The 18881-nt window shown below is 33.4% G+C and overlaps 2 protein-coding genes across 2 annotated transcripts in view; both read right to left on the bottom strand.

The window, feature by feature from the left end:
• Window positions 1-6775: 6775 nt before the first annotated feature.
• Window positions 6776-12016, bottom strand: LOC140060086 (uncharacterized). The gene is made up of 3 exons (XM_072106154.1): window positions 11359-12016; window positions 9251-9407; window positions 6776-9087 (listed from the first exon to the last, which is right to left on the bottom strand). The coding sequence occupies exons 1-3, from the start codon at window positions 11510-11512 to the stop codon at window positions 8757-8759; spliced, it is 642 nt and encodes a 213-aa protein (XP_071962255.1). The 5' UTR covers window positions 11513-12016; the 3' UTR covers window positions 6776-8756.
• Window positions 12017-12177: 161 nt separating this feature from the next.
• Window positions 12178-18881, bottom strand: part of LOC140061164 (uncharacterized) — a 50681-nt gene continuing 43977 nt past the window's right edge. The window contains exons 13-19 of the mRNA XM_072107638.1: window positions 17356-17424; window positions 16623-16697; window positions 16381-16452; window positions 16079-16138; window positions 15295-15470; window positions 13472-15178; window positions 12178-13332 (exon numbers count right to left, since the gene is read on the bottom strand). Coding sequence (XP_071963739.1) covers window positions 13214-13332; window positions 13472-15178; window positions 15295-15470; window positions 16079-16138; window positions 16381-16452; window positions 16623-16697; window positions 17356-17424 — 2278 coding nt within the window. The 3' untranslated portion in view covers window positions 12178-13213. The remainder of the gene's footprint in view (window positions 13333-13471; window positions 15179-15294; window positions 15471-16078; window positions 16139-16380; window positions 16453-16622; window positions 16698-17355; window positions 17425-18881) is intronic.

Below are 18881 nucleotides of genomic sequence, written 5' to 3' on the forward strand. Positions count from 1 at the left end.
CCATCGTCTACACTTCCTAGAGGGGGAGCGAGCGAAGCGAGCTCACCCTCTAGTTATATAAATTTACGTAAGGGCAAAATTCGGTAAATCACGCGTTATTTCTAGAATGTTTACTCGATGGTATATAAAGTTGATTAGAATCTCGGTACTGATTTAAACCACCAGATGTAACCATGTTTACTAATTAAATTGAGTTAGATAATTAGTTATTGACAATTAAAACGAATTTAGGTTGAACGATTTGCCCCAAATAGGGGTGTTTTCCGACCGTAGTATATACTGTCTAATGGATGTCCTCTTAAAAAATACCTGCACACAATAATACGAGGATGATAAATCACGCGTTAATTCTAGAATGTTTACTCGATGGTATATATAGTTGGTACGTACTTTCGATACTGATTTTAACCATCTGATGTAACCCTGTTTACTAATTAAATTGAGTTAGATAATTAGTTATTGACAATACCCGCATACAATAATACGAGGATGATTCACATTTTCCTATCTCCTCCTACGATAATTGTTTTTAATGGCTGAAAACGGGTTGAACAGCTCGAGTACAGTATCATAATGTTGAAGACAGGCCGATTTTCTATTTTGATAGATTTAATATACGTTTATACAGTACAAATGTACTGATTTGCAATGAATGGAACATTCCAAATTAGTTGGTTTAAACATGCTTGCATACCTCCATGGTTTAACACAAGTAGGTAAATTTATGGGCAATTAGAAAATAAACATAAATAGTATTGTAATGCTATAGGTATTAACCACTTTTGATCGCCATTTGAATCGAAAATTTCTTATTGTGTGTCTTGATAGGCCTACTGTTAGATATAATATAAACAAATATACTAATAAACTTTATTACTGTGACTGTGGGGGTAGTCCCTACTTTTAGATTACTACTTTTATATATATAATAATAATAATACTTTATTACTGACAGTTGCTTCTCCACGTTTGTACCTAGTTAAGCTTAGCCTAACTGGTAGGCTCACTGCTCTGTAGGCGCCTAGTAGTAGTAGTGTGAAGTGTAATCAGCCTACTAGGCTAGGCTTGGTCTAGTCCTGATGACTTTTACATTGCTTATAGTCCAGTATGAAATGTAGCGATATGATAAGTTGCAGTTTTTTTTGCTATAATTGGTAAAAATTGGATATGTTGTAGAATACACATCACTGAATCCAAAAAGTATTTGCTCCATTTTTTTTTCATACGCAAGGGGGGTTGGCAGCCATTTCAAAATGGCCGCCATTTTGGACAAAATATTGTAAGTATATGGCATTAAAAGATGTTATCGAGATAGAAATTCAATCATAAAAGTAACAATAAATGTTCAAATAATATTTCACATAATTTTTGTAACTGAACAAGCCAAAATGGCCGCCATTATGCCAAAAATGGCTTCCATTTTATCCAATATGGCCATCATTTTATCTAAAATGGCCACATATATTAATCAAATATTTCTTTCAACTTTTATTCACATATATTTGGTAAAAATTAGATATGTTGTAGAATAGACATCACTGAATCCAAAAAGTATTTGCTCCATTTTTTTTTCATACGCAAGGAGGATTGGCAGCCATTTGAAAATGGCCCCAATTTTTGACAAAATTTTTTCAAATATTGTAAGTTTATGACATTTAAAGATGTTATCGAGATAGAAATTCAATCATAAAAGTAACAATAAATGTTCAAATAATATTTCATATTTGTGTAACAGAAAAAGCCAAAATGGCAGACATTTCAACCAAAATGGCCGCCATTTTATCCAACATGGCCGCCATTTTTATCTGAAATGGCTACATAATCAAATTGTTTTTTTTTTAACTTTAATTAAATACATAGGCTATAACATAATGATATTTGTGTTTAATTACTTTAATTATTCGTCGTCATTTTAGCCATCACTATCACTGTCCGAATCGGATGTAGACAACAATGGTCATATGTTGATTTGATTTGAATTCATTTGGAAAATCATCATAAAAAATACATACAAAGTGATAACATAAATTACGGACATTACAAATAATACATTTATAAAAGATTTTCCAGGATAGCCCAAAAAGCTTATCAGCTTATTTCCATTGGGATCCTTTACAATCTAAAATAAAAACATTACAAAATATTGCATTAAACACGTAAATATAACAAAAACAATAATATAAAAAACAAGTTAAATTAAAGACTATGATTGACTTATATAGTTATTTGGTAGAACAGAAATGTGATTTAACATATTTCTTAAAATTAAATTTGTTTTCTATTTGCTGAATGGAATGAGGTAGGTTATTCCATGCCTTTATGCCTGTATAATAAAACGTAGATATTTGACTATCAGATTTAGGAACTGAAAATCCATTGACCTTACTTCTAGTCATATAATGGTGGTTAGATGAAACTCTTTTAAACTTTTCAGTTAAATAAGATACTGATTTTCCATAAAAAATCTTATGAACATGATTAAGTTTGAGTTGGCAAATTCTATCCTCTAGACATAATTGACCGATTTGGTTCAGTTCGTCTTTACCAATATGTGCACGATCATTTTTATTTAATATAAACCTAGCAACTTTATTTTGACTGGTTTGAAGTCTGTTATTCACGTCTGCTTCGCATTTACACATCTCGGTACATTATAGATCCATATATTGGCCTGGAGATGTGCACGTAGTATGTGCTGGTGCAACGCTCCAGAAGTTGGTGGCAATTTTTCCACACCTTGATTATTTGGCAGTGTTTTGAACCGCTGACACCCTTTTAGTTCAAAGAAGACTGCACAGAAACTTCTCGCATCCTGCCTTCCCATTGAAAGATGGCATATTGTCTTTTCCGAGTTTGACTAGAGCTTCTATGATGTGAGGAGGTGACTTCATATACAATCTTAAAAGCTGTTTTTTTCCTGTGACCCGTAACACCACATCCAGTGATAGCATAGAAACCTGGTAGCCCGGCTGCCTTTTCTGGTCCAAGGTGATCGTATATTGGTTGAAGAGTAATTCTTCTTCCTGTTTCAGCTGTGCCTGAGTGTTAAAATTCCAGTATTTTCCCCCAAATGTTGTAGGCGCCTTAGAATTAAAACAAACCAGTCGGTATCTTGCGTGAAGAAGTCGACTTCATTTCCTGGTGTAGATGCTATTTCAATGCCATGAGGGATCATTAGTGTATCTACCTCTTCTTGGGTGTTCACGTGACTGTTACAATAGGATGATTAATATCACCTCAGCCTGTGAATCGCTATCTCATCATCGATGGAATGGCAGTTGTTCAAACTCTTATGAATGTTCAGACTTTTACCACCTGCAAAGATTTTGTGGAGGCATTTGTAGCCTGCATAGATTCTCTACTTAACAAATACATTTATGTTGGTGGACGTGTTGTCTTTGACAATTATGAGAAGACACTTTCGCTTAAAGACAATATCCGATATCAATCATCTCCTCCTAACATTGTGGAAATTATTTTGGAAGATTCCACACTGATTAAAAACAAAGCAATATTCTTGTCAAGCAACACGACAAAAGATCAACTCACAATTTATCTTGCCGACAAATCAGTACGAAATTGTAAACATCCTATTGTAACAGTCATGCGACAAGATGAACACAAACACACCTGAACATTCCCCAACACCACCTGTGAGCACCCAAAGAAGAGGTAGATATACTAATGATCCCTCATGGTATTGAAGTAGCATCTACACCAGGAAATGAAGTCGACTTATTTTTTTTAATTTGAAGGCGCCTACAACAGTTAGGGGAAAATTCTGGTATTTTAACAGGCACAGCTGAAACAAGAAGAATTGCTCTTTAATCAATATACGATCCCCTTGGACCGGAAAAGGCAGCCAGACTACCAGGTTTCCATGCTATCACTGGATGTACACAGGAAAAAACAGCTTTTAAGATGTATATGAAGTCATCTCCTCACATCATAGAAGCGTTAGTCAAACTCGGAGAAGACAATGTGCCATCTTTCAATGTGAAGGCAGGATGCGAGGAGTTTCTGTGCGGTCTTATTGAAACTAAAAGGGTGTCAGCCAAAGATTCATCAACCCTGAGATGGAAACGGTTCAAAACACTGCCAAATAATCAAGGTGTGGAAAAATTGCCACCAACGTCTGGAGCGTTGCACCAGCACATACTACGTGCACATCTCCAGGCCAATATATATATGGAGCCATGTAACTATTGATCCAATAATTCCTGATCCATGCCAAAACTTGGCTGGTTTATAGAGAACGGTAAACTAAGACCAGTATTATACGAGAAGCAAACTGCTCCAGAAGCAGTTGTGGAGCTAATACGGTGTTCATGTTTAAGTACATGTTCCCATAATACATGCACGTGCAAGAAAAACAATCTACAATATACCGAGATGTGTAAATGCGAAACAGACGAGAATAACTGTCACAATAATTATATGACCATTGTTGTCTACATCCGATTCGGACAGTGATAACGAAAGTGACGACGAATAAGTAAAGTAATTAAACACAAATATTATTATGTTGTTATGTTGGTTCCTTTATAGCCCATGTATTTAATCAAAGTTAAAGAAAAAACTATTTTATTATGTGGCCATTTCAGATAAAAATGACGGCCATGTTGGATAAAATGGAGACCATTTTGGTTGAAATGTCAGCCATTGTTCTGTTACACAAATGATGTGAAATATTATTTGAACATTTATTGTTACTTATATGACTGAATTTCCATCTCGATAAAACCCCCCTTGCCAACCCCCCTTGCCTATAAACACAAAATGGAGAAAATACTTTTTGGATTCAGTGATGTCTATTCTACAACATATCCAATTGTAAATATAGGTGAATAAAAAAAATATTTGATTGATATATGTGGCAATTTTAGATAAAATGGTAGCCATATTGGCTAAAATGACAGCCATTTTGGGCATAATAGCGGCCATTTTGACTTGTTCAGTTACAAATATGGTGTGAAATATTATTTAAACATTTATTGTTACTTTTATGATTGAATTTCTATCTTGATAACATCTTTTAATGTCATAAACTTACAATATTTGAAACAATTTTGTCCAAAATGGCGGCCATTTTGAAATGGCTGCCAATCCCCCTTGCGTATGAAAAAAAAATGGAGCAAATACTTTTAGGATTCAGTGATGTCTATTCTACAACATATCTAATTTTTACCAAATATATGTGAATAAAAGTTTAAAAAAATATTTGATTGATATATGTGGCCATTTTAGATAAAATGGTGGCCATGTTGGATAAAATGGCAGCCATTTTGGGCATAATGCCGGCCATTTTGGCTTGTTCAGTTACAAAAATGATGTGAAATATTATGTGAACATTTATTGTTACTTTTATGATTGAATTTCTATCTCGATAACATCTTTTAATGCCATATATACTTACAATATTTTGTCCAAAATGGCGGCCATTTTGAAATGGCTGCCAACCCCCCTTGCGTATGAAAAATAAAATGGAGCAAATACTTTTTGGATTCAGTGATGTCTATTCTACAACATATCCAAATTTTATCAAATATAGCAAAAAAAAATGCAACTTTCCAAATTATCCTAGACTATTAGCCTAGATTTCCGCATGAATACATTGTTTTTATTGTTATTCATTATTATTGTATTCCTAAATGGGATCAGGTGCCGTTTTCGGCCACCTCGACTTGTATGGACTATTCCATTATAAAAAGATGGAAAAATAGGGGTGTCCAATTTATTCATTTTTAGTGTGCTGATTTGTTAACATACTGCTGCTTTTGTTCTTTTGTTTAGTGCATTATGTTTCAGCAACAAAGGGAAAACAACTACGCCCTGCATGCTGCAGAATTTATTGCAGTTTTTCAAGTTAATAGGCATGCTGCAGAATTTATTGCAGTTTTTAAGTTAATACAATATTAAATATATTATATATCAATTATGGCTCTCTTTCTATATCATTTTTAAGGTATTTCTTCCCTAATACGGATATTAGGTCGATAATTTTTTAACTGATTTATTATTTCTGTATCTACAATCGTTTTATTTATTTACATTTAACATTAAATGTATCAGGTCAGCAAACTAAAATACATATCATTATGTCAATTAATTGATTAACATTTTGTTTCTGTATCTGCAATCGTTTCATTTATTTACATTTAACAAGTAGGCCTAGTCGTACTGTACTATAGTACAGTAAACAAGGTGATCATTAAAACAAAAATACATATTATTATGTCAATGAATCTATTACCATTTTGTTTCTGTATCTACGATCGTTTCATTTATTTACAAGTAGGACTTGTCGTACTGTACTATAGTACAGTAAAACAAAGTGATCAGTAAAACAAAAATACATATTATTATGTCAATGAACCTATTACCATTTTGTTTCTGTATCTACGATCGTTTCATTTATTTACATTTAAGTAGGCCTAGTCGTAATGTACTATAGTACTATAGTACAGTAATCGAGGTGATCATTAAAACAAAAATACATAGTATGTCAATGAATCTGTTCCTATGTTGTTTCTGTATCTACAATCGTGTTTATTTACATTTAACAGTAAATGTAAAACCACATACGATTTTCTTCTTGTGTTAAAGGGAGATAAGAAATTATTATTATTATTATTATTATTACTGTAAAAGGCTCCGGCCTCCCTAACTTGTTTTAATTAATTAATTACAAATTTTAGCATTTATTATTTGCTTTATTAATAGTAGCAAGGAGAGCACTCCTCTCCCTGCCAGTCACCCAGACCAAAGAGAGAGATGTCTCCTTGGATACAGCTGTCTAGGCTTGGGTGTCCAGCAGGGTTCCCATCCCCCATGGGCTATTCCATTATCAAAAAATCAAAACAAAATCACTGAACCATAACAGTACGAAAAAGCAAAGTACGTGTGAAGCGGCTATCCGTTTGTGGATGAAGAAAACAATGAAATAAAAACTCTCTTATAAATTGTGATTACTATTATTTTATTCGAAAGCTATACACCACCAAATATATAAATAAGCAGACATGAGTAGCCCAGTTAAGTTTTTAGTTGATTATCTTTGATTTAATTGTATTTTGCAGGTTACGGTTCAATTAATTTAATTGAAGAATTTGTAAACAAATGACGGCGGCCAGCTCACTTTACTGAAGACCAGGTTAATTTTTCTGTGTATTTTATGCAAGTAGGCCTAATACATTTTCATTAAAAATAAAAGATTTTGAAATAATATTTTAGAATAGAATAGTACATGGTAGGCCTATTGAATTATAAACAAAACGAAAATAATAAACATTTGTGTTAATTTGAATCAATTTTGTACCTCTGTTAATTTATGTTTAATTTTGATCAATAAAAAAATCATGTGATTTCTTAAATATATTTTTCTATTTTGTTTCTGTTTTTTTTATAAGAAAACCAACTTAAATCGACATTTTGATGTAACCAGATTACCCAGAATAGTTGAGTGCTACTTTGCTGCCACCAAAAACTGGTTTAAAAAAAATATTTCATTAAAAGTTTAGTATTGTAGCCCGAAATACCCGTGTAAACTTTTCCACTTTCCCAAAGGGAGAAATCAAAGTTTATCCCACTAATTGGTGGCAGCCTGGTGACACCCACTTTATGGGGTAAACTAAGCATATATTTTTTACAGTGATCTATATATAGATTTAAGGCCCGGTCACACCTAACCGATAACTATCGGACGTGAAATATCGGTCGTGACTTATCGTTCTCAATCGCGGTCACACTTCAACCGAAATCGTTTCGTTGTGATGACGCCCCCAACGGTTAGAAAAAGTTGTTGTTGTTGTATGTACGTAATTAAAGTTAAAATTACATGATGGCAGACGAGAGCGAAGAAGTACTTCTGATGTATTTGTTATTAAGAAGACAAAAACGTCGACAAAAAAGACGTAGATTGTGGGTACACCCAATCAATGAATCTAGGCCAATGTATGGGGAATTCCATACATTGTTCAGAGAATTGTCTTCTCATGAAGACAAATTTTATGAATACTTCAGAATGTCAGAGCAACAGTTCTATACTATTTTAGACTTGGTACGAGGTAAAATACAAAAGGAAGACACCTTCTTTAGAAAGAGTGTAAGTGCAAAGGAAAGGCTAGCAATATGTCTTAGGTAAGTATATAATTCTTAAATATAATAAATTAATTGAGCACTAATCATAATTAGTTAGTACTACAGGCCCCTAGCTAGAGCAGGCCTCTCTAGCGTCTAGGGTACAGTAGTACCTACTTTAGTAACAGCCTAGGCCTAGTAGTAGCAGTAGGCCTAATAGTAGTACTACTACTACAAGACTAGGGTGAGTTACTGTACAACTAATTATTATAGACCTAGGCCTAGACTACTACTGATCAGTAACCCCACATTTTCGGCATTAATATTGCTGTGAGATTATTTTGTTATTTTTTTTAAAAAATGAAATAAAAGTTAAGTAATAAATACTCAAACAAAGGAGACTCAACACTGGTTAATTCAAAATTAAAAAACGGTTATTTTAATTGCCTTCTTTGAAGTATTGCCAGCTAAATTAAAATATTTAAAATACTGCAATTTTAAAGATATTGTGTCATCCCGGAAAAATACAAGTTAATTTATTTTTCTCGTCAATGTTGTTAATGTACAAAAACAACATTTTTCAACAACCCGAAAGTGTTGTGGAACAATAATAATAATCAATTTATATACAATTATTTTTATAAAATAAAGTAAAATTTAACAATAAAATTCAAAACCTAAAACAAATACTCTATCTCAGCCTCATGAACCAATTTGTGAATTTTAAATCGGATGTCAGCCCTGGCCCTTTCAGGCAGTTTTCTTAAAATTTCAGCCATTGACAAAAAAAAACAATGAATGTCATCCTTCTTGTTTTCTTTCTGATCTTCCAGATACTTCAAAATTGATTTGTCAATGTCAACACTGTCACTGTCATCTGGTAACTTTCTTTTTTTTGGTGTGGGTTTTTGTGTTGATGTGTGTGGCAAGTCTGGAATGTCCTCATCACTAATAATAATATTGCTTTTACTTAATTGTTCACTCGGACTATTGAGGTTACTTGAAGTCCTGAAATGAAAAACAATTGTTAATGGTCTACAGACTTATATTACCTTTGATGTGATATATACATTTGAACCACAGGCAAAATGTTCATTTGTTTAGTAAATATATTATGTTGTTTACTATTTATACAGAATTGAATTAATTATTATTATTAGATTTTACTTACTCTCTGTGTTGGATAAATGGTTTTAAAAAGGACAAGATGTCTTCGAATTTGTACTTTTTTATGTACTTTTTGGCATCTCCACTTTTAGATGCAGCTTTTCGTTTACTGCTGCTGTAAGCATCCCTGATGTTGGCCCATTTCTTGCGTGCCAAGTCTCCTTTAAATATAAAAAAAAGTGTAGTTTTAAAATAAACATTGAAAATATAAATATCATGTAAACAGCTACTGTAGTACAACTAATTAATAGTTACAATAAACATTATTTATCTTTTTTTTTTTGTGTTGAAACGTTATACAAATCAACTGTCAACACATTGCATACTGCACATTACATTTTAAAGTCAAGTAATAAATTAAAACCATTTATCTTTTTTTTTACAGATACTTGGCTACTGGAGACTCGTACAAAACTATTTCTTTTAGTTACAGAGTCGGAAAATCAACCATTGTCAACATTGTGCCTGAGGTGTGTGATGCTATTTGGCAATGCATGCACCCTCAATATATGCCTGTTCCAACAGAAAATGAATGGAAAGAAGTAGCAGCTGCATTCGAAACAAGGTGGCAGTTCCCAAACTGTGTTGGGGCAATAGATGGGAAACATGTTGTTATTCAAGCCCCACCAAATACAGGATCAACCTTCTTCAATTACAAAGGTACTTTTTCTGTAGTACTGATGGCTCTGGTAGATGCCATGTACCGTTTCATACTGATTGATGTTGGAGCATATGGTTCCCAAAGTGACGCTGGAATATTTGCAAAAAGTGCAATGGGCAAAGCGATACAAGCCCATCAATTGGCTTTTCCAGCTGATAAAGCATTGCCAAATGCACCAGAGCTTGGTAAAGTTCCCTATGTCATTGTTGGGGATGAGGCATTTCCACTGAAATCAAATATTATGAGACCTTATCCTGGCAGTGAACTTGATGACAGCAAACGAATATACAACTACAGACTTTCTAGAGCCCGGAGGATAGTGGAAAATGCATTTGGCATTTTGGCAGCAAGGTGGCGTGTCTACCAAAGGCGGATGCAATTACAGCAACACAATGTGGACAAAATAATAAAGGCTACATGTGTACTGCACAATTTTTTACAGAAGACGGGTGATATCAATGCACAAGTAGATGCTCAAAGGTCTGCACATCATAAAGTCATACAGAACCTGCGTTTAACAGGAAATCATGCCTCAAATGACGCAATAGCAGTCAGGCACACATTCAAAGAGTACTTTATGTCACCAGCGGGTGAAGTGCCATGGCAAAGGGATGCTTGTTTTGGCAAAGCAGTTTAATTATTCATAATGAAATAAAAGTAGATAAAATGAGAAACATTCAATATTATTAATTAATAATGTTATAATAATGCCTAACAAAAAATGGTTTGTTTGCTGTAACATTGTGGGACGGTTGTAAAAAAGTTTTTTGTCATTAAATATGTTATGTTTAAAATAATTTCATATCATAGTAATATATTTTAGTTTTAAATTACATTTCAGAGTTGGGAAAAAACATCATTTTATTATTTTAATATATTTTAAATAATGATATGGCTTTGGTAAACTTGAATATATTTGTTAATGTTGTTGTTGAATAAAATCTATTGTGAAGGTTATTATGCAATATTACTATAGTACTAGCCTAGGCCTAGTATTGATATTCTATTAATTATTCGAGAGTAATAATATATTTGTTAATGTTGTAAATTTAATAAAATCTATTGTGAAGATTATTATGCAATATTACTATAGTACTAGGCCTAGCCTAGGCCTAGTAGTATTGATATTCTATTAATTATTCGAGAGGATTATAATATATTTGTTAATGTTGTAAATTTAATAAAAATCTATTGTGAAGATTATTATGCAATATTACTACTAGTATTTTTATTATTTTTCATTTCATAAACCATATTCTGTGGCCTACGCTAGTTAGGCCAAGTTGGTCCACCAAATGATAATTGGTTCACTGCCCGCCGTAGTCGTACACGTGCGCGCGTGCTGACTGACATCTGCAGACTACTGTCTACTCTACATCACTAGGCTAGACCTAGAAGAAATTACAGACGCGCGCCTAGCCTGGAATAATAGCTGTTAGTTAATCACTTACCAGTCATTCCAACCCTCTCGCCAATCTTGTTCCATATATCATTTTTTTTAATTTTGTTTTTGTATTCGGCGTGTCCCTTGTCATACAGAACTGTGTTTAGTTGAACGTTCAAAATCAGTGTTTCCAAAACAACGTCTGATGTTGTGTCAGCCATCGCGCCACAGAGGAGGAGAGGAGAGGAGGAGTGGAGAAATTCACTGTTGATGACAGGTATGACGTACCATCATCTGATTGGCTAAAAACAAAATTATCGGGCGATACAAAAAAAAAATCGCTATAGAAGCCATTCGACCGATTTGGCTCCCGATGACCGTCTCGATTATCGCTCTAGTGTGACCGCCCCCGCTGTTATGCACTATACCGATATTTTTGTATCGATATCGGTCTAAAATATCGGTAAGGTGTGACCGGGCCTTTACGTAAGGGCAAAATTCGGTAAATCGCGCGTTATTTCTAGAATGTTTACTCGATGGTATAAAGTTGGTTCGTACTTTCGGTACTGATTTTAACCACCTGATGTAACCCTGTTTACTAATTAAATTGAGTTAGATAATTAGTTATTGACGATTAAAACGAATTTAGGTTCAACGATTTGCCCCAAATAGGGGTGTTTTCCGATCGTGGTATACACTGTCCAATGCATGTCTATCTTGAGAAATACCCGCATACAATAATACGAGGATGCTTTGCATTTTCCTATCTCCTCCTACGACAATTGTTTTTAATGGCTGAAAACTGGTTGAACAGCTCGAGTACAGAATCATAATGTTGAAGCAATATACAAAAACTGTACTACTGACAGTTGCTTCTCAACGTTTGTATTAATTAATAATTACAAAGAATATAAACGTTGTAGTGGTACGTGTATCGTTACATGTACTATGCTATTTCAATCGACTATGACAGTAACAGTTTTAACAAAGTATTAAATCGCAAATGTGTTACTGTATCAAGTGGTATATTATTTATAGGTCTATCAAAGATGAAAAACATATTTCGTTACTGAGTAGATAAAGAATATATTTAAAAAATTGTTCTTCTTTGTACCCATATCCTCTTTCCCATCCCTCAACCCTAATGTTACACACAAAACACAAATTGGGTTTGTTTAAATGAGTCCAAATAACAAATTTGGACTCATTTTGTGAGAAGTTTCTCTTTCGGAAGTAATTCCCAGTGTGCTAATTTTAGTTTAATACATAAATCATCGTGTCTATTTATTCGTTTCTGTAAACCACAATAGCTGTTATAGTCCTGCAGTACGTACATTAAAAAAAAGCATTTTTTTTACGCTGAAATTACTGTGTATTCGAGAACCATCTATGGGCACGACCTAGATGGTACGCGAGCGAAGCGAGCGTACCATCTAGTTGTTCAAATTCATTAAACATCCTCAGTGCGGCACGGCGGAATAGTTCCCATACCAAATAACATAATTTATATTGTATATAATAATTGTACAACATTTTTGTACTTCTTATTTGTACTTCTTATTTGTACATTTATTGATATTCTTGTTCACGATAAATTTTTAATTTCAACTGTGATTATGGATATTCTACATTTTTATATTAACAATACCGCCATAACATTAATTTTTACTTTCCACTCTAGAATAATTTATCAAATGTATATACTGTCGAAAATGTTATTCAACTTAAGCCAACTTAAAATATAATAAGATCCAAACTTTTCACAAAAAAAAAAACATTTTTATAATTCACTATATTCATCAATATCTAAAAAATAGCCAAAGTTATAACAAACGCGACACTTACATATTAACAAATATTCTCTATTTCTGTTTAAATAGAATAGCGTATTTATATCTATATATACGATAATGTTACTGAAGCTAAATAATAATATTGTTTTCTTCAATCTGCGATTCGTCCGGGTCATCATCGATTTGGAGAAGCAGTACACCTCTTTCTTGGTGACAGCAGTCTGTTTTGAGTTTCTTTAAAAAATCAACTAAGAATGAGAAAAACAGATTTAAATTTAATTAAAAGTACACACAACTTAATTTGTTATAAAGCTGTTGACCAAATATAGTTTAATGTGCCAATATTTACACAGTTAGGATTTAAACATTATACGATAGATATCTTACCTGTTACCACCAGCATGATAGACACGTTCAGCATAATTAGGATAACGGGAGTTATCTTGTGAAGTAAACCAATGACGTCATCTTCATTGAAACTCTGATCCAAGTTTACGATCGCCCCAATGGATAGATTGACAACGATAAAGACAAGAGTCAACAATTGGAATCTCTGCTCTGACTTCTCTTTCATTGGTTCAAGGTACAAATGCAATACAATAAATATGACAGTAAAAAATAGAGAGTAAGACAAACTTGAGGACACGTCATCTTTCAAGTTTGCAATGAGTGCCAACAGAGCCTTGTTGTACAGCTCAAATGATTCCCAAAACCAAAATGTGTGCTTGTATTGTCCACAAAAGAACCTTACTCCATTCATCCACCCTTTCCTCTGATTTTCTTCATGTTGATCAAAACGTACATTTTTATAGTATAGCATAAGAACTATGACCAATGGAAAACCAATGATGTATATTAAAGCAACGTAAACAAGTGTTTTGTTAGTTTGATACGTAGATCCACCATTTTGGTCCATATCAATGGAGTAGTCTGACGTTAGTACTGTTTTATTTATTTTTCCATCGTCGTCTGCTGTGACGTTAAATACACGAATTGACCATGGCCCCACTGCTAATATATCAGCACATGTATTTGCATACGTAAGGTAAAGGAGCAACATGGATATAACAATACATCTATCACGTATGCAACTCTCAGTTACTGCTCCATGACACTTATTCCAGATGTAGCAAATGAAGTAAATGGTAGACATAGTCAACAGTATGACTAGTGGTGTAGCCATAGCAATATGAAGGGAGGAATACGCATTCCAAGAGTCGTGTAAACATCTTGGACTTAACATACTAATATATCTTATGACGTCAAAATATTGAAGTATTTGGCCAGCATACTCAAAGTTTTTAGGCCAATGAATTTCGGTTACTTCTGATAGTATACCTAAGACTTGATAAAAATTAATAGAAATTTTTAAATAGGTAACAAATGAATCTAGGCTGGTTTGTCTTCGATCCACATTTCTTTCCTGCATTCTCCATAAAAGTAAAATCATTCCAATTATTGCAAAGGCAACACTAACAAATATAATTACAGTTACAGCAGCCCCTTGACATTTGTGACATTCGTTAAACAGCTCATAATGTCCATTAGAACATGCTGCACAAAGCCAACCTGTGTACCCTTCGACACAAGTGTCATTAAATTTTAGTCCAATATTACAACTTTTTTCGCCTAGTGGACAAGCATACACTTTTGGTAACGGACCTTTGTATACAGCATCTTTCAGTTGATTTGGGTTGGTAATAGGAAACAGGTCGTTTTTTAATTTAGTTACAAATGTTGTGTAAGCCAATAAACAATTGTTTTTATTTTGTTCTTCGCCTACTCTACAGTCACCATTAAAGTCCCACGACCACCAGTAACCTTTTGTTAGATTCTGATATCCTCCTTCACAGTTAATACCCTCTGAGCAGGGCATGCATGGCCCAAATCGATCAGTTCGATGGAAATTGTCAAGGCAATAACATGCATTTAGATTGGAAATATTATTGGTTTTAGTTCCTGATGGACAAGTCTGACAACCGGCAATGGACGCTGCTCCTGCATTATTTGAAAAACTTCCAAGAGGACATCGTTGACAGGATTCTTTGTAACCACCCTTTTCATTTACTCCTCGTTTATCTTGATAGAAACCACCTGTAACATTTATTTTTTATTTTTAAGTACCTGTCGTTGTTTTATTGTTATTATATACTTTTACTGTCATAACTAAATTAGAGAGATTATTATATTTTATAAATATTGCATCATACCTGGTGGGCATTTTGCACATTCGGTGCTATCATACAAACGGTATGTCCCTTCCTTACACGGACTGCATTTACTCGTCGTCGAATTACATGTCAAACCTATTTCTCTACCGATAATTCTTAACAGCTCCCCATCAATTCCTTTTATTTCGATTTCTGTACCTTCTTTAACACAAACACTAGCAAAAACAATTAGTTTGTAATTATATTGATTCAATTATATCTATTCTGTGTATAGTACTATACATATATTACCTACTTAGAGGTGAAATATCAGATTTGACATCCACGAGGGAATGATTCATTTTATTGTTTGTTAGGCAGGATAGTCAGATGCTCACATCACTATGACACTTGTGAATAAATAGTTAGCTTGTCTTGACAAGTTAGTGAAACAGTGTTGTGATGTGAGATTCCGTTTTTCGGACTTTTTCTGTTGTCTTTGTCAATTTATTCGGTTTTTAGGCTATTTAGTGATTTATTTTACATCAACATTTTTTCATTTTCACACTTGTGTTAAACAGCGTATAGAGACTATCTGTATTTTGCGCTATATAAATTTCAAACCATAAAACCATAAACCATATTTTTCTCGAAGGACTATCTATTTCACGAAGCGAAGAATACCATTCTTTTTCAAATTTTATATTTCACCGAAATAAAAGGTGATATTTGTTATATTATATAGCCAGATATCAGTTTCCCCTTACCTTGTACATATTAGAAAGGTAACTAAAAAATATAGATAAAATCAATTCATCAAATCTTTTATTTTAAGTGTATTTACATGTTAATTAATTTCCCGATGTTTGAAGGAATCGATTTCAGTCCACAGCAGTTGAGATATCTAAATAAAAATAACACGATTAATGCATATGTTGTAACAAAGCATAGTACCACATTGTTAACACATTGTAATGGTGAATGATGCTGATGAGAATGATGCGACGATCATTGGTGATAAAAAGATTGATAAATATACCGAGGATGATGATGACGGTTCAATCGTGGTGATATTGAAATTATCATTATCTTTTGTAAATTGTTTTTACTTATAAACTAAAAACAATAATATACTAATGTACATACACTGTTCCCTTTTCTATCATATGTGATAGAGCATTTTCCTCGATCTGCATTATTGGATTGTCAAATAGATATCTGGGGGAAAATATGAACTTTTTTTGTTATTTTAATACCGTACTTAATTTGAATAATTAAACTGTGATTAAAATGTAATAGAAAAAAGTTTAACTTTAAAGTACCTATCATCGAGTATTTCTTTTAAAAGAAAAGTTTTAAAAGAAAAGTATTTTAAAAAAAAATCTCACATGTATTCCAGTGTTGTGTTTTGGGTTTCCAATGTTTTATACGTAATGTTGGAAATTTTATTACCATAGAGGAATCTGCAGGTTAGAAAAACAATTATGTTGATATAAATTAAGACATTATCAATGCAATTAGTATTTAATTGTTTGTCTTTGTATTGTTAGTAAAAAAATGATTTACTTGTTTAGTGCATGTGTGTAGTAGGCATACTGTACAATTGCATACACCATGGATAGATGGATATGTATCGACGGTGACATCAAACGCGCTTGCCTATACTAAAGCACTGCTGCAAACAGGCTCCTTGAACTCCATGTCTCTAATCGCGGCCCTCTATAGAACGCTGCGAATCAACTTTTGACAACAAAACTTACCCATGTAGAAATCGTATGCGCAGTCTGATTGTTATTATTGGCATATCTGCGTCGAGGATTAATTTACAACAAGATGTTGGTATGTTTGAATTTATTAAAGAGTGGAAAATAAACGAAACGAAACGAACATCCATGCATACACATATAGTATTCCACACAAACATTATAGTGACAACAATGTTGGAGCATACAATGATAGATTCATGCAAACAAAATACTATTTAAAAAATAATTCACAAGCTAAAGGTGTAGGCCCGTATGTAATAACAATTTAACACGATAGCGTAAGCCTATTTCAGTTACAGTTGGACAACGGAGAGCAAACGTAACATATGTTAGGTAATACATAACATTTGCTTACAGAAAATAAAGATTAGTTTCATTGAACGCTCCATCTTCTATAAATGTAATGTTGTTGTGTACAAGAAATCTGAAAAATATAACAATTATATTTTAGGTAGATTTCAGAGCTACACTAGCGGTACAGTGAACATAGTTTTAACATTTATACTTTTTAAATTTAAATTGTTTGAAACAAATGTAAATATGGGGAAATAACCTGCGACAAGTGAACGGAAGATGAACTTGATTCTTTACAGCTCACACGAGTCAGATGTGTACACTGAACCACCAGTTTCAAGTCCTTTTCCGAGAATACTTTTCTACAACCAGAACAATAATCGAGGATTGCCTTGAACCTTTACCGATTGTATAGTTATTGTTCCGGAGCACCCGCCTTTACCGCTTTACCGAAAACGACCAAATAGTATACGAAATATCTGTATTCAAAACTTAACTCTAACATATTACACGCAGAATTAGAATATTCTGTTGACTAGAACTTGTGCCTAATTATGTTATAATAAGTATATTGGCTTGCTTTTCATGATCTGTCACGACACTAGTCTACCATTATCTTTCAATCTGGAACCAGCAACAGACTTCTCAGAATTTTGATTAGTTTTCATAACTTCTCGTTGGCCATATTTTTACCATAAGATGATCTTTTCTCAGAAACCGTCTGTTCTACATAGATCCAATATTAACGCCTGAGTGAGCGTTACATGCCCCTTTTTAGTTTCTTATACTTAATTACACAGATGAGGTTAGCAGTTTCCACTTTGTATAGAGTGTATTCTTCCTCTTGATCTTCTAGTTGTGTTTACTTTGATACACATATCGATAGTTGGTTCTTGATAGTTTCTGTGGGATACACTTATTCACAGAAGAAAACTCTTTAAAGTAAATAGTTTTCTTCACGAAAACTATAATAGCAGATGAGAGATACGAGATAGACTCTGTCCCATCATGATGATTGGGGATAAGTACTACTTTTCCGAGCATTGCACTTTTGTGCTAAGAATCTCATTATTTACTTTGGTGTATATTACCAAATCACTGGCCAATGTATAATTTTAACTATTGTATGATAGAAAAATAAAATACACAACCATGGTAAGGCTAAAGTGAAATGTGAATGCTGTCTATTTTTGTTTGGTTTGTTTTGCTTCTGAATATACGAGTGTTAAAAAGTCACTATCCAATCGAGTTTGAACAACACCATGAATTTGTACAATGGTTAGGACATCTACATATCAAGCAGAAGGTTCTCGGTTCAAATCTCGGTTATGGCGACTTTCTCATTCTCACAGATTTCCTCATCTTTATCTTTTCAAATTAATTAATTGAATTTCGGTATATCACCGGGTGGTTTAAAATACATGTTCTGTGAGGTTGTGCATAATGGTAAAATGTATTGCTGTAGTTGGAGCATACATTACATCTGCCAGTCACCACTGCTTCATAGTTATTGTGGTAGAACGAGAATTATTTATGTTGACGCGAGAGCACCCGTATTGGCTTGACCAATACGGTAAGTGGCGGAGT

This window comes from Antedon mediterranea, chromosome 10, assembly GCF_964355755.1.
Source record: "Antedon mediterranea chromosome 10, ecAntMedi1.1, whole genome shotgun sequence".
NCBI classification, from domain to species: domain Eukaryota; kingdom Metazoa; phylum Echinodermata; class Crinoidea; order Comatulida; family Antedonidae; genus Antedon; species Antedon mediterranea.